This window comes from Setaria viridis, chromosome 6, assembly GCF_005286985.2.
Source record: "Setaria viridis chromosome 6, Setaria_viridis_v4.0, whole genome shotgun sequence".
In the NCBI taxonomy this organism is placed as follows: Eukaryota; Viridiplantae; Streptophyta; class Magnoliopsida; order Poales; family Poaceae; genus Setaria; species Setaria viridis.
Genome location: NC_048268.2, coordinates 31856025 through 31871205, shown reverse-complemented (window position 1 = coordinate 31871205; position 15181 = coordinate 31856025). Strand labels below are relative to the sequence as shown.

Genomic DNA, 15181 nt, shown 5'->3' with positions numbered 1-15181 from the left:
TAACAGTGAGACTCTCATGTCCTTCAGAATCACAACATTATCTGTCAAAAAGGCTTTTTTTTTAAAGAAGATGAAAAAACTAAATTAAATGCTCCGTTTTTCCTGGCGAGCAGGTACGAGTTGATTCACTCACTAACGCCAGAAGATCCTCGAGCCGGTCTCTTTACTGAAGACACTTCACAGTTTTCACACTGCATGCGTACTACTCCGTCTGACATGGTCTCGACAATTTTTTTTACACGGTGAAAATGGCAGCATCGTCCACCGGTGATGTGGCTACACGTGGGGCATATTATATCCATGCAACGAGAGAGTCGGGAGTGAAGCTGCCCGCGCAACGCGAAGGGAAGGTGGAGTTGGTCGCGGTTGCTAGGGAAATTTTAGGAAGCTCACGTCGCGCTGAAAGTGAAAGAGATGCTCCAATTGAGACTGATCGATCACACCTAATCCCTGTTGCCCTTGCGCGGCAAAAATTCGCAGGCCACTGCAACCGTCTTTTTTTTAAGTTTTTTTACGAAAGATTCTTACAAATACGTCTCTAACGGAACCAATTCTAAAAATAGACTCTTAGCTTGACGTCATCCACGCTGGCGCCAAGCTTACACGTCTCGGCGTCAGCCATCCTGCCGCCAAGGTCCATACGCAGCTGCTGACGTGGATTCCGACGGGGCGGGAGCTTGACGCCGTAGGCCTCGGCGCCAAGCAATTTTACCCCATCCCTCCTGACGTTTCGAACGAAACAACTATAATTATTCCGAGTAGTGTGCAACAAACTACACTCTAGTTCAACTGGTTAGGACGTGGGCTTCCTTATCCTAAAGACCTAAGTTCAAACCCCTGTGTTGGAATAAGGAAGCCCACGTCCTAACCAGTTGAACTAGAGTGTAGTTTGTTGCACACTACTCGGAATAATTATAGTTGTTTCGTTCGAAACGCCAGGAGGCATGGGGTAAATTGCTTGGCGGCGCCAAGCTTGGCGCCAAGATCCATGGTGCTAAGGCTTGGCGCTAGCCCCCGCCACGTTGGAATCTGCGTCAGCAGCTGCGCATGGATCTTGGCGCCAGGATGGCTGGTGCCGAGACGTGTAAGCTTGGCGTCAGCGTGGATGGCGTCAAGCTAAGGGTCCATTTTTGAAATTGGTTCCATCGGGGGCGTATTTGTGAGAATCTTTTGCAAAGAGGGCTAAAAAACCAAAAAAAAAGTCGGCCACTGCAACGGGCCGAGCCGCTGCGGGCCTGTTTGCGGATGCGCGGGTGAAGTCGTGAGCCCACTCGGACCCAACGGCCCACGCGGCTCGGGGGAGGAAGGAAACAAAAACGAAAAAAAAAAATGTAAAAGCGTGAGTCGATATGCTATCCCTGTCGCTGAGCCCACCCACTTCCAATCTACCGCCCGCCTGCTCTCCCCTCGCCAACCCCGCCGCGGCGGAGCGCTAAACCCTAGGCGGCGTCGTCGTCGGCGGAGGCGGAGGAGGAGCCGCGATGTCGCACTTCGGGAGGTCGGGGCCGCCGGACATCCGCGACACCTTCTCGCTCCTCGTCCTCAACATCAGCTTCCGTGAGCGAGCCCTAACCCTAGCCCCCTCGAGCGCTGGCGCGCGCCCTCTCTCTCTCGCTAATCGCTTCCTCTTCCTCTTCCTCTTCCTCCCCTTCCCTCGCTTCGCAGGCACCACGGCTGACGACCTCTTCCCGCTCTTCGAGCGCTACGGCAAGGTCGTCGACGTCTTCATCCCGAGGGACCGGAGGTGAGGACCTCCGACTAACCCTGAACGTCTCGGGTCGTGGTTCGATGGGCGTTTCCTCAGATTCTGTTGGTGGGTTCTCAGGACAGGGGACTCGAGGGGTTTCGCGTTCGTGCGGTACAAGTACGCCGACGAGGCGCAGAAGGCTATAGATCGCCTTGACGGTGTGCTTCGCCTCTTCTCTTGCTATTTATTTCCCCTCACGGGGATTTTATGTTTCTTTTGAGAATTGTTGCTGAACTTTGATTGGTTTTGTGCAGGGCGGAATGTGGATGGGAGGAACATCATGGTGCAGTTTGCCAAGTACGGCCCCAATGCTGAGCCAATGTGAGTAGGCCTGTTTTCCTCTCTTAACATGTTGATATCCTGTTATTTGCGACATGCTTGTAGCTAGGTGTTTACTTTGTTAACATAACAACATATGAAGCCTGTTCCTGAACTCATTTGTTGTAAACCACCCTTGATTTGATTTGACAGATTATATGCTAGGACCAGGGAATATGATTAGGTTGATGTGTCTGTATATATATATTTTTTGTGTTCTTGTTGATGGTTTTATGATTGACCATCTATCTTATATTACCCAAATATATTTTTAATCTTCTGATATGAGCATATGAATGTTGAATGTACTAGTTCAGCCTTCATTCATTTAGTCTTGATAATGTGAATGAACATCTGGAGGTTGGTCCTTAGTTCCTTGAATTAAAACTACTAACATGAGGGTCCAAAACAAAATTAAGAAACTCTTGTCTTTGTATACATTTTTTGATACAGGAAACAGGTTGAGAAAATCAATGTTTATTAATCTGTCGGAAGAGTTGAACATTGTATTTATCTGGCTTTAAGATATATATACTTTTATTTTTCTTTTTTAGAATACAACCAATACAATACTCATTATTTGCATCCAGTTTGGCAATCTTTAATTTGCATATGCATTTATGTGGTAGCCTGCGTAAATCAGTTTGTTGAGTTGAAAATAAACAATTCAAACAGAAACACTGGAATTTAATCTCATCTACTACTACTTTTATTTATCTCATGAACCTATGTTGCAAGAGAGTGTATGCGTTCATTTATCTTGCCATCTACTTATATGAATTGAGTCATCATAGTTCACTGCTGCTTTGCTTTCTGGTTATGTTTCTGCAGCCGTAAAGGAAGGGTCAAAGAGGCTGTGGAGAAATCACAAGACAGGTCAAGAAGCCGTAGTCCAAGGCCAAGGTGAAGATCTTCACTCCTTTTACATTATCTTTAGAATTGCATTAAATTGTGCCCTATGTTTTTATTTTTGCCATTTGCTCCAGTTGCTCGACTCCCTCCAGATCTCCATTGTATTCATTCATGTCATTTCCCTAAAATTAGGTGTCAGCATGAACACTGCTTTTGCTTGCTGAAAGCATACTTCTCGCATAAGCATTGCTTTTGCTTTTATTGCAGAGAAGTATACTTTCTTAATATCGCAATGTAGCATATCCGTAATTGCTTTCATCCTGGTTTTCTAGATCTGTACGCTAGGCAACTTATACTGCATGATTGCTTTAATTAGGCACAGAGACAGAGATCATAGGAGGCGAAGTCGCAGCAGGAGCAGAGAAAGGCATGGCCGTGATAGAGACAGGGACTATCGTCGCCAGAGCCGAAGCAGAAGCAGAAGCAGAAGCCCGAGTTCAAGTCCTGACCTCAAAAGTCGTCGTAGAGCAAGAGATGATTGTAAGCGCCAGAGCAGGAGCAAGAGTAGGAGCAGAAGCAGAAGCAGAAGCAGGAGTAGAAGCCGCTCATACCATAGGTGCTTCAATACCCTTCCATAGTTTCATCATTTAGTTATATTTTATTTATATGTTGGCAACTTCTAATTTATTTTTTTCAACAGTGGTTCACCTGCTCGACGCAGTGCTAGCCCTCGCAAGAGCCCACCACCACGGAGGAGCCCCACTCCTGAAAAGCACACCAATGGAAAAGATTCACCTCCGTCACGCAGTGTTTCTCCATCACCCAAGCGTGCAGGCTCCCGTAGCCCACGCTGTGTTTCTCCATCACCAAAGCGTGCAGGCTCCCGTAGCCCACGCAGTGTTTCTCCATCACCAAAGCGTGCAGGCTCCCATAGCCCAGGCAGAGACAGCAAGGTTAGATTGGTGTATAGATCATGTGGTTTTGCCCCCATGCATTTGTTTATGTATCTAACTTTTGAAAGCAAAATCTCTTGTCAGGAGTAAAGCTTGTTGATCTGGTGATGCCTAAGAACAATCTTCCATGGGATTGCAGAAGGTTGACTGAGCACAATGGAAGCAGCACTGAACTGCTATTCAAGGTTGCTAGTTGTCCTTAATGGTTTTTAGAATTGTGTTTTCCAGTTGTCAAAATTATGCTGTTGGATTGTATTTTGATCCCTATTTTTCTTCATGCCCATCTACTTTATATGCATTAAACTTCTTCATACCATCATATTAACTTGTTAAAACATTTGTGCATTTTCTAGTTATCTGTTCGTGAGATGGGTTGCTGTTTACTGGTAGAATGATATTGCACGGGATCGACTGTGGTGGATGTTCTAGCTGTTAAGTCTTTATCATTGGTGTCGATGTTCGTGATGGTGCAGCTGATGATATGGTGATGCTGATGCTGCTGACCGTGATGATCTTGATGCAGTCTCTTTAATTTTGTTCAAAAGATTTTGAGTCAACGAAACTCCAGATGGATCTCATGATTGGTAACACTTTAGCTGCACAATGTTGCCATACTAGTTATGTTGGTTCTTATCTAGTTCAACTTTTCCCTCCTTTGGCATTTGCCTGCAGTTCCTAGTTGGAACATGGTGTTGAGTGGCAGGATGTGCAGGTGTACTCAGTGATACTTTGAGTGGCAGGATGTGCAGGTGTACTCAGTGATACTTTGAGTGGCAAGATGTGCAGGTGTAGTCGGTGATAATTGCCAATGATACACATACACTGCTAATATTCTCTGTGCAGTAATGGAGGTGGTGTCGGTTGAGTAGCATGAGTCATGTTGAACAAATTGTTGGTGGTTGGCCCTGGTGCTCGCCTAGTTTGATCGCTTCTATTCATTCTCTTTAAACAACCTGTAATGAAATTTCTGAACTGAAAGTTGTACCAGAGCTCTAGCTAACAGATGTGAAAGTTGTCCGTTTTGTTGGTAGCAGAACACTTATTATTTTAGAATTATCATCTTAGCTATAAAATTATCTAATCTAAGCTATACGAAGAGTGGTGTCTTTACTGAAGGCAGAAGAAGGCATGTATATATTTGATAGATTAGCGAGTACTCTCACAGTACTGAGGCTAAAAAATTATCTATTTTCATTGACCCTTTGGTTTATAATTTTTACTAAACCATTTTAAATAAAAAAACCTCTATACTATATGCAAGTATAATTATTTGAGTGAATTCATTTCTTTTTTAATATATTAAAAGGCTAAGCTAAAGAAGCCTAAATTTGGAATGGGAGGAAATTAGGTCTCTAACTAGGGATGTAAGTTCCACTTATTTTGAATCTTGAGTTGACTCTAAATTTGCTAAAATGATCTAAAGTGACATGTCACAATTAGTTTAGGGGAGAGAAATGAATGGCATGTCGCATTTAATTTAGGGGAGAGAAACAAACGAAAATGGCATGCCAATTAATTATATAATTGATAATATAAAAACACCATACTGTACCTGCTGCCCACCTGCTTCGAGGCTACGTATTGTACGATTTTTCGAGGCTACGCATTGTATGATTTTTTTTGGTGATTGGGTGTTATTTGAACTTCATGAAGCTGGCACTGGGCAGTGGGCACATGATGTGTGCCCTGATCAATTGATTTTTGCCTGTTAGTTTATGCTGTCAGGTTCCTCCAGGAAGCTTTATCAGCATCCATGACGTGCATAAGTGGATGCCCAAATTTGGATGGTCTTAATATACTTTGTGAAATTGTTTAAGAGTTAGTTATCGCGAACAAATTACTTCCGAACTGGTGAATTAAGAGCTCGTTAGCCGCTACAGAAACATAGCTTCGGAAATGAAATTGAGGATGTCACCGGTTGAAAATAGAAAGATAAATATTCTACCTGTTCGTAATATACAACGTTTAAAACAAGCTAATTAGTTTCCATAACGATATTTGTTTGGGATTCGGAGGCAGCTCTTGCCAACTTGTATCTCGCATTGGATACAACCATACAGGCTATCAAGAGACTACTTACAGTAAACAAGCTATCCAGTTTGATCTAGAGGCGCCCCCCAAAAAAGGCCGAAACCACACTGTTTCGGTTGCTGCCAACTGTTACTGCTCAACTGAGAAATTTCACTACGCATCAGAGAGGCCCGAAAGGGCCATAAAATTGACAGCAGCCGGCTGTTAAAACAAACAAAATCTCTGGATTCGTCTAAAAAAGGTCGTAGTAAAGTGGGGGCCAGTAGCATACATAGAGAAATTGATGTCACCATGAATACCAAACTGCAGCAGCTGATCTCACCTATCCTACAACCCATGCCTCTCTATCAGCTTGATTGTTCAATTGACGATGCCATCAATGGCCAACAGAATCTAGGGCTCACACTATCCACTCGTTTGAGCAAAGCTGTGGCACTGGAAACCCACCCTTGTGTATTTCCCGTGGCCTGCGACCGAATCACAGTGTGTATTTGAACCACCCAGTCAGGTACTCCACTTAGACGAGTAACTTTTCACCGCCTCATCACCAGTACCTGCTAGGGCATCAGAAGTGGCTTTGCGTGTCTCTTTCCTGGTCTCAGCCTGGCTGCTTGGCTTCTGCCTTGAACTCAGTCTTACCCTCAAAAGCAACGAGTTGGCCATCACACCAACGGAACTAAAACCCATTAGCGCTCCAGCTATTGATGGAGTCAAGATCGTCCCTGTAACTGGAAGCAATGCTCCAGCAGCAATGGGGAGTCCAACCTACAAAATAAATTTTAAAATTCAAGTCCATGAGCCCATAACACAATCAAGATAAGGCAGACAATGCAGAATCCATACATACTGTAGAACTGATTTGCTCTTTTATTTAGGAGACTTCAAATTATTTATATAAATAATTCCAAAAGAGTGAAAATAAGTAAAAGAATTTATCATTTTTTTTAAAAAAAAATCTAATCTGTTATGATGATGCAAAGAGCTGAGTCAAAGAGATAAGATAGAACCATACGATGTTATACAGGAAAGCCCACCAAAGATTTTGTTTCACTGTCTTCATGGTCTCTTTGCTCAACTCTAAAGCATCAACAAGCTGCATCAAGGGGAGAAATGATCAGAATGGGTTTTTGAGGTACAAATATGAACAATACTGGTAGGGACTAGGCTCAAAAGGAAAGGAATGAGTCATAAAACAATGGCAGGTATGTAAACATTATTGCATTTTTTTGTCACTTGGTTTGCTACAGAAAATTCCAAACTGCAGTGAAAGAAATTACCTGGGATAACCTGTTGCCCATAAGTACAACTGAAGATACATCACTAGCTGCCCCGACGCCTCCACCCATTGCAATTCCAACATCAGCTGAAGCCAGTGCTGCAGTATCATTAATGCCGTCACCGACCATGGCGACTAACCTGTGTGCTTTCTGAAGTTCGGATATGAACTTCCTTTTCTCATGCGGTTTAACTTCAGCAAGAACCTAACACGTTTTGCCACATACACAGATAAGCAAATCATGCTGAAATGACAATTAGAAATCATGCTAACAAAAACAATCTAAATGAAAGAAACCACAAAGTTTTTTTCCACAGCTGCCTTTTGGTTCAATAGGTTCCAAACTTCCAATTAGATCATCAGATAGATAACTCACCTATCTATTTATGAAACTGCTAAGTGCTACCCCCTATTTTCATTTTTATAGACTGATGACTTATTCTATCTAAATTGTGCTCTTCTTTTATAATAAGTAGGGATATATGCCTGTTGCAAAGAGGAAAACATTTTCAAGTGGATGGCAATGAGAACTGAGAACAATATTTAAGTGATTTTACATATTTGTCTTTTGGATTCTATGTTCTACTCCCTCCTTTCCAAAACGTAAGGTGTGGTTTGACCCAGCGAGTCTTCAAAGGTACAATTTGACCATTAATAACTCGTATATTATATTATTCATGACCATGAAATTGACATAATAAGAAAGTAATTCAAATATGAACCCAACTGTACTGCATCTGTACAGTAATCTACAAATTTGTTAGCTAATTCTTGGTCAAAGATTAAGAAGTTTTAGTCTTCCAATGTATGCATGCCTTATGAAAAGAAAAGGAGGGGGATGCATGACATGATAACCTGATGACAAATGAATCCATATTTTTCAGGTACTTCGAAATAATACAGTAAAATATCTGCAGTGTTCCAGAAATTAATGGAAAACCATAATCGATGGTGCATCTCAAAGATCCGTAGACATGATTTAATTAGTGCAGATAGCATCAAAACAGACAGCAAGCAACCTACAATATGCAACTCTACTACAGCAAATTGTGAGAGATTATCATTCACAAGGACAAAACAAATCAACAACATTTAATTCATATTACCTTGTCTGCCTGGATACCAACAATCGAAGCCACGTTCATAGCAGCACTTTCCTTGTCCCCAGATAACATATAAACACTAATTCCTTGCTCAGATAGGGTACTGATAACTTGACGAGAATCTTCTCTGAGCTTATCCTCGAAACAAATTAGACCAGCTAGAGCACCGTCCACTGCTACATACGCAACAGACTGGCCAAAATGCTCCGCTTCTGGGAAGGGGTTGCGAACGACACCATGCCTGAAACATTGCAATATTTACTAGTGAAACGGACTTCCATGAGCGCAACATAAGATGTACATGACAGAGCTAGTGCACTGGAGCAGAATAGCAGATAGTTGCCATAATGCTCCAAACCAAGTTGCATTGCTGGAACTTTAAAACAGATCTCACTGACATAAGGTATAGCTGGAAGAAGAGACAATTAAAAGTGTCCACATTGTTGGTGAATTTAGCATAGGACATAACTATAGAATAAGATACTCATTTGTACCTTCTAATCCAATCTAATGTTCCAACAGAAACCTGTTTCTCACCGATGGTAGCCACAGCACCAGATCCTGGTTCTTCCATGAAGGATCCATCATTTGCCTGTGGCAACACACATAAGTAAGTGGCAAACAATTAGAAAGGTCAAGTTTAACACAAGTGAATAAACAGTGTGGTAAGATGGAAACATAGAATAGGTGATAACATTCCATCATAGAAGCATGAAATACAGACAACAATGTGTCAAGAAAGTATGGCAGAAATCTGGACTCTGGAGCAAGCATGGTAAACAACTTATTATTGACTATGATATTGCAGTTCAGCAGATATGGTTAGAATTCAAGTGAAACATTTATCCTGAAACAGCTTTATACAACTAGTAGAAGACCCAGTTAGTTCATACTAAGGTCATTCTGAGCTCAGATTTCTTGTGCACTTCTGCAATGACTACCTTCATACTGATGCAATTAGCAGCCCCTGCAGCTTCCATGATGGCTTTTCCAAGCGGGTGATTTGTATTTGACTCTACTCCAGCAGCAAAACTCAGAATCTCAGCCTCAGTCCATTGGTTGTCCCCAAAATCCCTGATGACGGAAATGCGGTTTGTCAACAGGAAGATCTCAGAAATAATCTTCATTTTTCAATCTAATACACAAAGTTTACACATCATAATATATGAAAAATATAGCACATTATCCATGGAAATACACCGGAAATTGCATGTTGCGGTATCCTATTCACAGGCAAGTTTTCCAGAAAGATATTCAATCAAATTTAAAGTCCAAAGTAGGTATAGCACAGTATAAACATAGTGTAATTAAGTACAGCATAGAAATCCAGAGGGTACATAAGAGACACTCAACTTTGTATTTGCATCTCCCCTGCCTCTGGAAGTTATTACTTTAGTTACCACAGGTCTACCAATTGTTAAAGTTCCAGTCTTGTCAAACACAACAGCATCAACATCAGAGAACTTCTCCAAAACATCCCCACCACGTAAAAGAAGTCCTCTTGTCGCACCTAATGAAGTACCAACCTGGAATGATGGTACATGAATAAATACTGATATCATACATAATAAAAAAAAGTGTAATATCCTTTGTTTCATACCAGCACAGCAGTGGGTGTGGCAAGCCCAAGAGCACAAGGGCAAGCAATTACCTGCAAATGAAGATCCAATATTAAGAGGTATAATCCAATTAACAAAATTAGACACAGAAAAAAAATAACATGGGAATAGGGTGAACTGCAATCCAACATAAACAAATATCAAAACTCAGAATCCAAAATTCCTATGCTTGGGATTTTGGATATTTATGTGGTTCCTGAAAGCATCACCCATGCAACTAAAGTCTTCTGAATATACACGAATGTCAAAGCATGTTCCATCAAGTCATACCCTTGTCTTTCTATAAGAAACACTGAATTTTGAATCCGAGAATGAATCATGCATGCCATCCCTTTATTTCATACAAAACCAGCTCTTCTTTATGCAAGTAATAAGATTCAAGGGCAATAGCTGCAGTTGAAATGAGAACATACTTTTGCAGTTTGCTCAACCAAATCTAATTCTCAAAAGAAGATTTTGCACTTTTTCATATACTTGCCGTTAAGTTTTAGCAACTTAAAAACTTCATTCGTTTAAAGTAAAATAGCCAGAGAAAGGATATTAAAAACATATCTTTCATGTATCATACCAGAACACTGCAAGAAAGTTGCAATGCCAAAGACATTGCGCTTCCATGTTGGATAGCAGCAGGTACAAGTTGCGAACCAAAAATACTCCAGAACATATAAGTAGCAGCAGAAAGTGCCATGACTCCATATGTAAAGTTTCCTGCAACCTGCAGTGAAATTAAAAATTGACATTAAATCAAAGAGTAGAACTATTACAAATTCAGGTCACAATATTTATGTGGTAAAGAAAGGCCCTCTAAGACTATCAGTAACACAGAAAAATGCCACCAATAGCAGCCATGATCCACCAGTGATGCCCAGAATACAGTATAGGACAACTAATAAATTCCACTAGCACCAACATATGAGAGGTAGTACCCAAACAATAACAAAACCAATATTTCCACTGCTCAGAAACTTAATAGACAATGGAGTCGCTGAGTATCTAAAGAGGGATTAGTGTTTTACAGGCTCAGGTTGATCCGTAATAATTAGCCATTTTGAATATTATTATACTTTAGGGTAAAAAACAAATAGATGAATTAGCCAATCACCCATATTCATCATTACTTAGTCCACAAAAAAGTTCTATAGAACTCATGGACTAATGTTGGGCACAATATTCACACAGTTCTCTTTAAGATTTATGCAAATGTACTAGTGCGATCCACAGAGATGGATGATATGGTCAGCAGGATAAAAGGCGCAAGTGAGCTTTGATCATACATGTAAACTAGTAGTTTTCATAACGGTGGAATTAGCATATGCAAATATGTATATACCTTGTCAGCCAATCGTTGAACAGGGGCCGCCCTTGTCTGGGCTTCTTCAACCAAGTGAATTATGTCAGACATGACAGTCTCACCACCAGGTCTTCTAACTTCAACAGTGAGTTTACCATTCAAGTTGATACTTCCTGCTGATACTTCTGTCTAACATAGAAGGGAATCATCATTATTTACCACAATACAAAGATGCTAACACTGAGATATCACTTGAATTCAGCAAGCCAGGTAACAACATTCAGAGAAAAAACGGAATTTAGAGATACATACCCCTGCTATCTTTGTCACGGGCATAGGTTCACCTGTCAAACTTGATTCATCAACTGTACTCCTTCCAGCTTTGACAACACCATCTGCTGGGATACGATCCTATATGGTGAATAAGCAAAAGATCATACTAACAAGATCAGTCTGAGCCTCATACCATCCATAATAGACGTAAGAATGATTTCTATATGAATATGTAACTTAATTGCTGCCACAGTATGCACTTGTGTTCAGCATACGAACAAAAAAATCCTGAAAACCATATGCCACAAGGAAAATATCACCAATGTTTATATATGTTGTACTCACCCCAGGCAGCACTACAACATAGTCCCCAACAGCAAGAGTATCACATGGGACTTCAACCAATGATGATTTCTCAGCATCATTATCCACCATTAGGCGTGCTTTAGAGGGAAGGATATTAAGCAGTCCAGTCATATCACTGGTAGCTTTAAGCTTTGCCCTCTGCTCAAGATTCTTCCCTAGAAGAACAAAAGCTATCAACATAACTGGTTCCTCAAAAAATGTCTTCCACCCCTGCAGGAAAATCAAATGATATAAACAAACTACTGGCACATTAAGGCCATATGCCATGATGCAACCTAAAAAAACATATTGTACAGAGCTGGAGTGTAACTAAAGGAACTTGCATTATGAAATTGCTCAACAATATCTGCAAGGAATGAGGCTACAAGACCATGAACTTCCCAAAACTGTTGCTTGGATGTATTTGGATATCATGTGGAATGCAACAAACCAACAATAGAAGTCTTTCAGGGGAAAAAAAATAATAGGACATACCAGCTTTGGAATGAAGGCTGCAATTGAGCTGACGGCAAAGGATGACAACGCACCTAAACCAACCAGTGTATTCATGTTTGGAGACCCCTTGAATAAACTCTTTATACCGTCAAGTATTAGTCTTCGACCAGGACCGACAAATGTAAATATTGACAGAGACAAATGAAATCCAGTGGAATGAATGAAGTGCATCAATGGCACATTAACTCCAAAGAGGTGGGAAATGTGTCCCAGAAGGCAAACGGCACATAATGCCCATGATACAACAAGTTCTCTACCTAGAAGAAAAATCAGCGGCAGCGCACAAGTGAGTTATAAAGTTGACACTTTGCTATTAATAAAACAAACATCATGGAGCGGGAGAAGCTTGTAAAATGTAAACTGATGGTTACTTGTCTCAAAAAAAAAAAGTTTACCACTTTGTTTCAGCTGCTCAAGTTTCTCATGCATCTTTCTTTCAAAAACTGCCTGTGAGCTGATCTTTGAAGCATCTGCAGGTTAAATACACATTTGCATGAGACTGAACACAACAATAAATTTGGGGAAGGTTTCATATTTAACTATAGGGGAACGACGATGTAGAGATGTAGCATGTCATCAGTTCTGAAGTGTACAATATGAACAAACAAGACTTTGCATTCATGTATCTTAAGACAAGATTGCCTGACAAGCAACAAGAATTTTTAAAGCACCTTTATCTTTTCATTCAATGTCCAGAAGAGCGTTCAAACGCTTAAAAGATTTTATCTATGGTCATTTGAGCAAATCAACATTTTCTAGTGAAGAGAAAATGTATTATTTTTAGCTTTTCATTCAAACTAACAATATTATCCCATTATTCAAACTGATACATCACTCCAAATTAATAAGCACTATTCTAGCCCTTTGACAATACTTGACCAATTATAGCTGCGTTTACCTCGAAGATTGGATTTATAGCCACATGTCGTCAACTGACTAGCAAGCTTCTCACCCAACTGTTCCTTCCAGTCCTGAACATCCCTATCTTCCGGCACTGCCCAGACGACTGCCATCTCAGTGGCAAGGTTAACAGTTGCTGATCGCACCTGGGGCTGAAAAATCCAAGCACATTCAGACTCACAAACAAAACTAGAGAGCAAATAAGTGCTTGACAAAAGCTCTACATTTGAGCCATGCTGATTTAACTTAGCTAACCTCATTCTCCAGAATGCGTTTAACACTTGCTGCACATCCACCACATGACATTCCCTGCAATGAAACTAATCAAGTGGCTAATATAACTACAGAGTGCAAGATGGTCAGAAATGACAGTTTTTTTTTTCTATTAATTCAGAACAAATATTATAGCATTATTTATTACAATGAACCTAGCATTGATCTTTCTCTACAGCCAATTGAGATGCAGCAGTACCATCTAGGTGCAAAATTTTACTTGAGGTATTCAAAAAAAATTAAAAAATATACCTGCCAATTGATCAACCAAGAACTCTACCATGTTCCCTCCCTAGTAAAAAAGTGTTTTGAAACTGGGTAACATGTTTAATCGGTTAGATATTCTAGCCTAGTAATTGCCCGAGACACAATGCTGGTGCTTTGCTTCTTGATTAACAACCGAACACAAAAAAAAAACTAAACAATTCATGATGTTAGCTTTAATGCTATGAGAATCCTTATGTCAATTCGAGTTTTAATTTGAAAAGCCAGTTACAAGCTGAGCACAGTGCCAATGTGTGTGCGCTTATCCCAAGGTGTTTAGCCAGCTAGGCAGTTTCTTAACAAGTTTTGGAAAATTCCTTTTATATGTTTTTTTAGAGCGGATGGTGAATGGTGTATAGGGTACTATACTCGTAGGAAGAGCCATACCCCGACGTCAAGGACGATGACATCGGCTCCCTGCCCTGCCGCTTCCTCCGCCACACCCACCCCCTGGGAAGCTCGCGGCCTCTTCCACCCCTCATTACCACCGCCATCGCCCCCACCATCACCGTTCCCAGCACCACCACCAGCACCACCGCGCGGAGGACCACCCGACGGGAGCGGCGAGGCAGCCGAGACACTCGCGAACCACCGCCGGGGCGCCGCCGCCGCGGCGCGCGGTCCCGGGCCGCGGAGCGCGAGCCGCGCGAGGGAGAGGAGGAGGAGGTCGCCTGGGACGGCGAGGCCCCGCGGCGCGGAAGAGGGCGCGGGCGCGGACGCGGAGGCGGCGAAGGGGAAGCGGAGGCGGAGCGGGGCGGCCGAGGGGAGGCGGCCGCCGCGGCGGAGGAGGAAGGGCTTGGAGCGGGAGGAGACGGCCTTGGAGAGCGCGAGGAGGGGCGTGGCCGGGTCCATCCTCCGGAAGCTTCTAGAAGGGCCTAGCTCGCCGCGGCGGTGGCGCGTAGCGGCCGGAGCATGGCTGCTGCTCGCGGCGGGGATGCGTCGTGTCGAGTGCGGGAGATGGGGGACGGGAGGCGGCGGTGCGGGGCGGCGCAGGCGTAGTGATGGTCTGATCTGATGGATTGGGTTTTTTGGCTGGGCACCTGGGGCCTGGCCGCCTGGGTGTGCATTGTGCAACACGAGCGTACCAGCCAGCGGTCGCGCGCGCTCGTCAGCTCGTGCCTCGTCGCGGACGACACGCTGCGTGGTGCGTGCCAGCGGCCAGTCAGCCATAATAGTGCCACATGTTTCGCAGTACAACGCACGTGAAATGCAGAGTCCAATCGGTTTGCATATCTGCGCGTGTCGATGAAAAAGTTGACGATATTTACGTGAACAAAATTTATTATTATAAGACATGGAAACCAGTAAAGATAAATTGTGTACTTACACAACCGAGCCATGTAAGTGGCAGAACATCCCATTCTCAACTCCCCAACTTTACTATGAGGTACGGGAAAGAATTGGAGTTATTTCAAACGCC

The 15181-nt window shown here is 42.4% G+C and overlaps 2 protein-coding genes across 5 annotated transcripts; one reads left to right on the top strand and one right to left on the bottom strand.

Moving 5' to 3' along the window:
• Positions 1-1359: 1359 nt before the first annotated feature.
• Positions 1360-4900, top strand: LOC117859514 (uncharacterized). Of its 3 annotated transcripts, none has more exons than XR_004641212.2 (8): positions 1360-1744; positions 1826-1905; positions 2002-2068; positions 2897-2968; positions 3294-3533; positions 3618-3870; positions 3955-4055; positions 4224-4900. XR_004641212.2 is itself a non-coding variant. In XM_034742637.2 (8 exons), exons 1-8 carry the CDS (start codon positions 1482-1484, stop codon positions 3958-3960), a joined length of 873 nt encoding a protein of 290 aa, XP_034598528.1. In that variant the 5' UTR covers positions 1363-1481; the 3' UTR covers positions 3961-4222. The 3 variants fall into 3 exon arrangements, 2 of the variants coding, with proteins under 2 accessions (XP_034598527.1, XP_034598528.1); XM_034742637.2 differs by lacking the exon at positions 4224-4900 and having other exon boundaries at positions 1363-1557; positions 1666-1744; positions 3955-4222; XM_034742636.2 differs by lacking the exon at positions 4224-4900 and having other exon boundaries at positions 1361-1744; positions 3955-4222.
• A 1130-nt stretch (positions 4901-6030) lies between these two features.
• On the bottom strand, positions 6031-14777 carry LOC117859513 (copper-transporting ATPase PAA1, chloroplastic). Of its 2 annotated transcripts, none has more exons than XM_034742634.2 (17): positions 14149-14777; positions 13480-13533; positions 13223-13376; positions 12720-12794; positions 12304-12581; positions 11809-12039; positions 11503-11601; positions 11230-11379; positions 10468-10614; positions 9881-9931; positions 9634-9806; positions 9222-9354; positions 8775-8872; positions 8284-8521; positions 7179-7382; positions 6914-6994; positions 6031-6666 (listed from the first exon to the last, which is right to left on the bottom strand). In XM_034742634.2, the coding sequence occupies exons 1-17, from the start codon at positions 14611-14613 to the stop codon at positions 6406-6408; spliced, it is 2892 nt and encodes a 963-aa protein (XP_034598525.1). In that variant the 5' UTR covers positions 14614-14777; the 3' UTR covers positions 6031-6405. The 2 variants fall into 2 exon arrangements, with proteins under 2 accessions (XP_034598525.1, XP_034598526.1); XM_034742635.2 differs by having other exon boundaries at positions 13480-13544; positions 14149-14231.
• Between the last annotated feature and the right edge of the window lie 404 nt (positions 14778-15181).

Bases quoted from the DNA above. Each gene is read 5' to 3' on its own strand.
- LOC117859514 (XM_034742636.2), top strand. From the start codon at position 1,482: ATGTCGCACTTCGGGAGGTCGGGGCCGCCGGACATCCGCGACACCTTC. The intron at 1,745-1,825 runs GTGAGGACCTCC...GTGGGTTCTCAG, and splicing joins TTCATCCCGAGGGACCGGAG to GACAGGGGACTCGAGGGGTT. The intron at 2,069-2,896 runs GTGAGTAGGCCT...ATGTTTCTGCAG, and splicing joins GGCCCCAATGCTGAGCCAAT to CCGTAAAGGAAGGGTCAAAG.
- LOC117859513 (XM_034742634.2), bottom strand. From the start codon at position 14,613: ATGGACCCGGCCACGCCCCTCCTCGCGCTCTCCAAGGCCGTCTCCTCC. The intron at 9,807-9,880 runs GTATGAAACAAA...CCATCATTCCAG, and splicing joins CCACACCCACTGCTGTGCTG to GTTGGTACTTCATTAGGTGC. The intron at 8,873-9,221 runs GTAGTCATTGCA...GTGTTGCCACAG, and splicing joins CTAATTGCATCAGTATGAAG to GCAAATGATGGATCCTTCAT.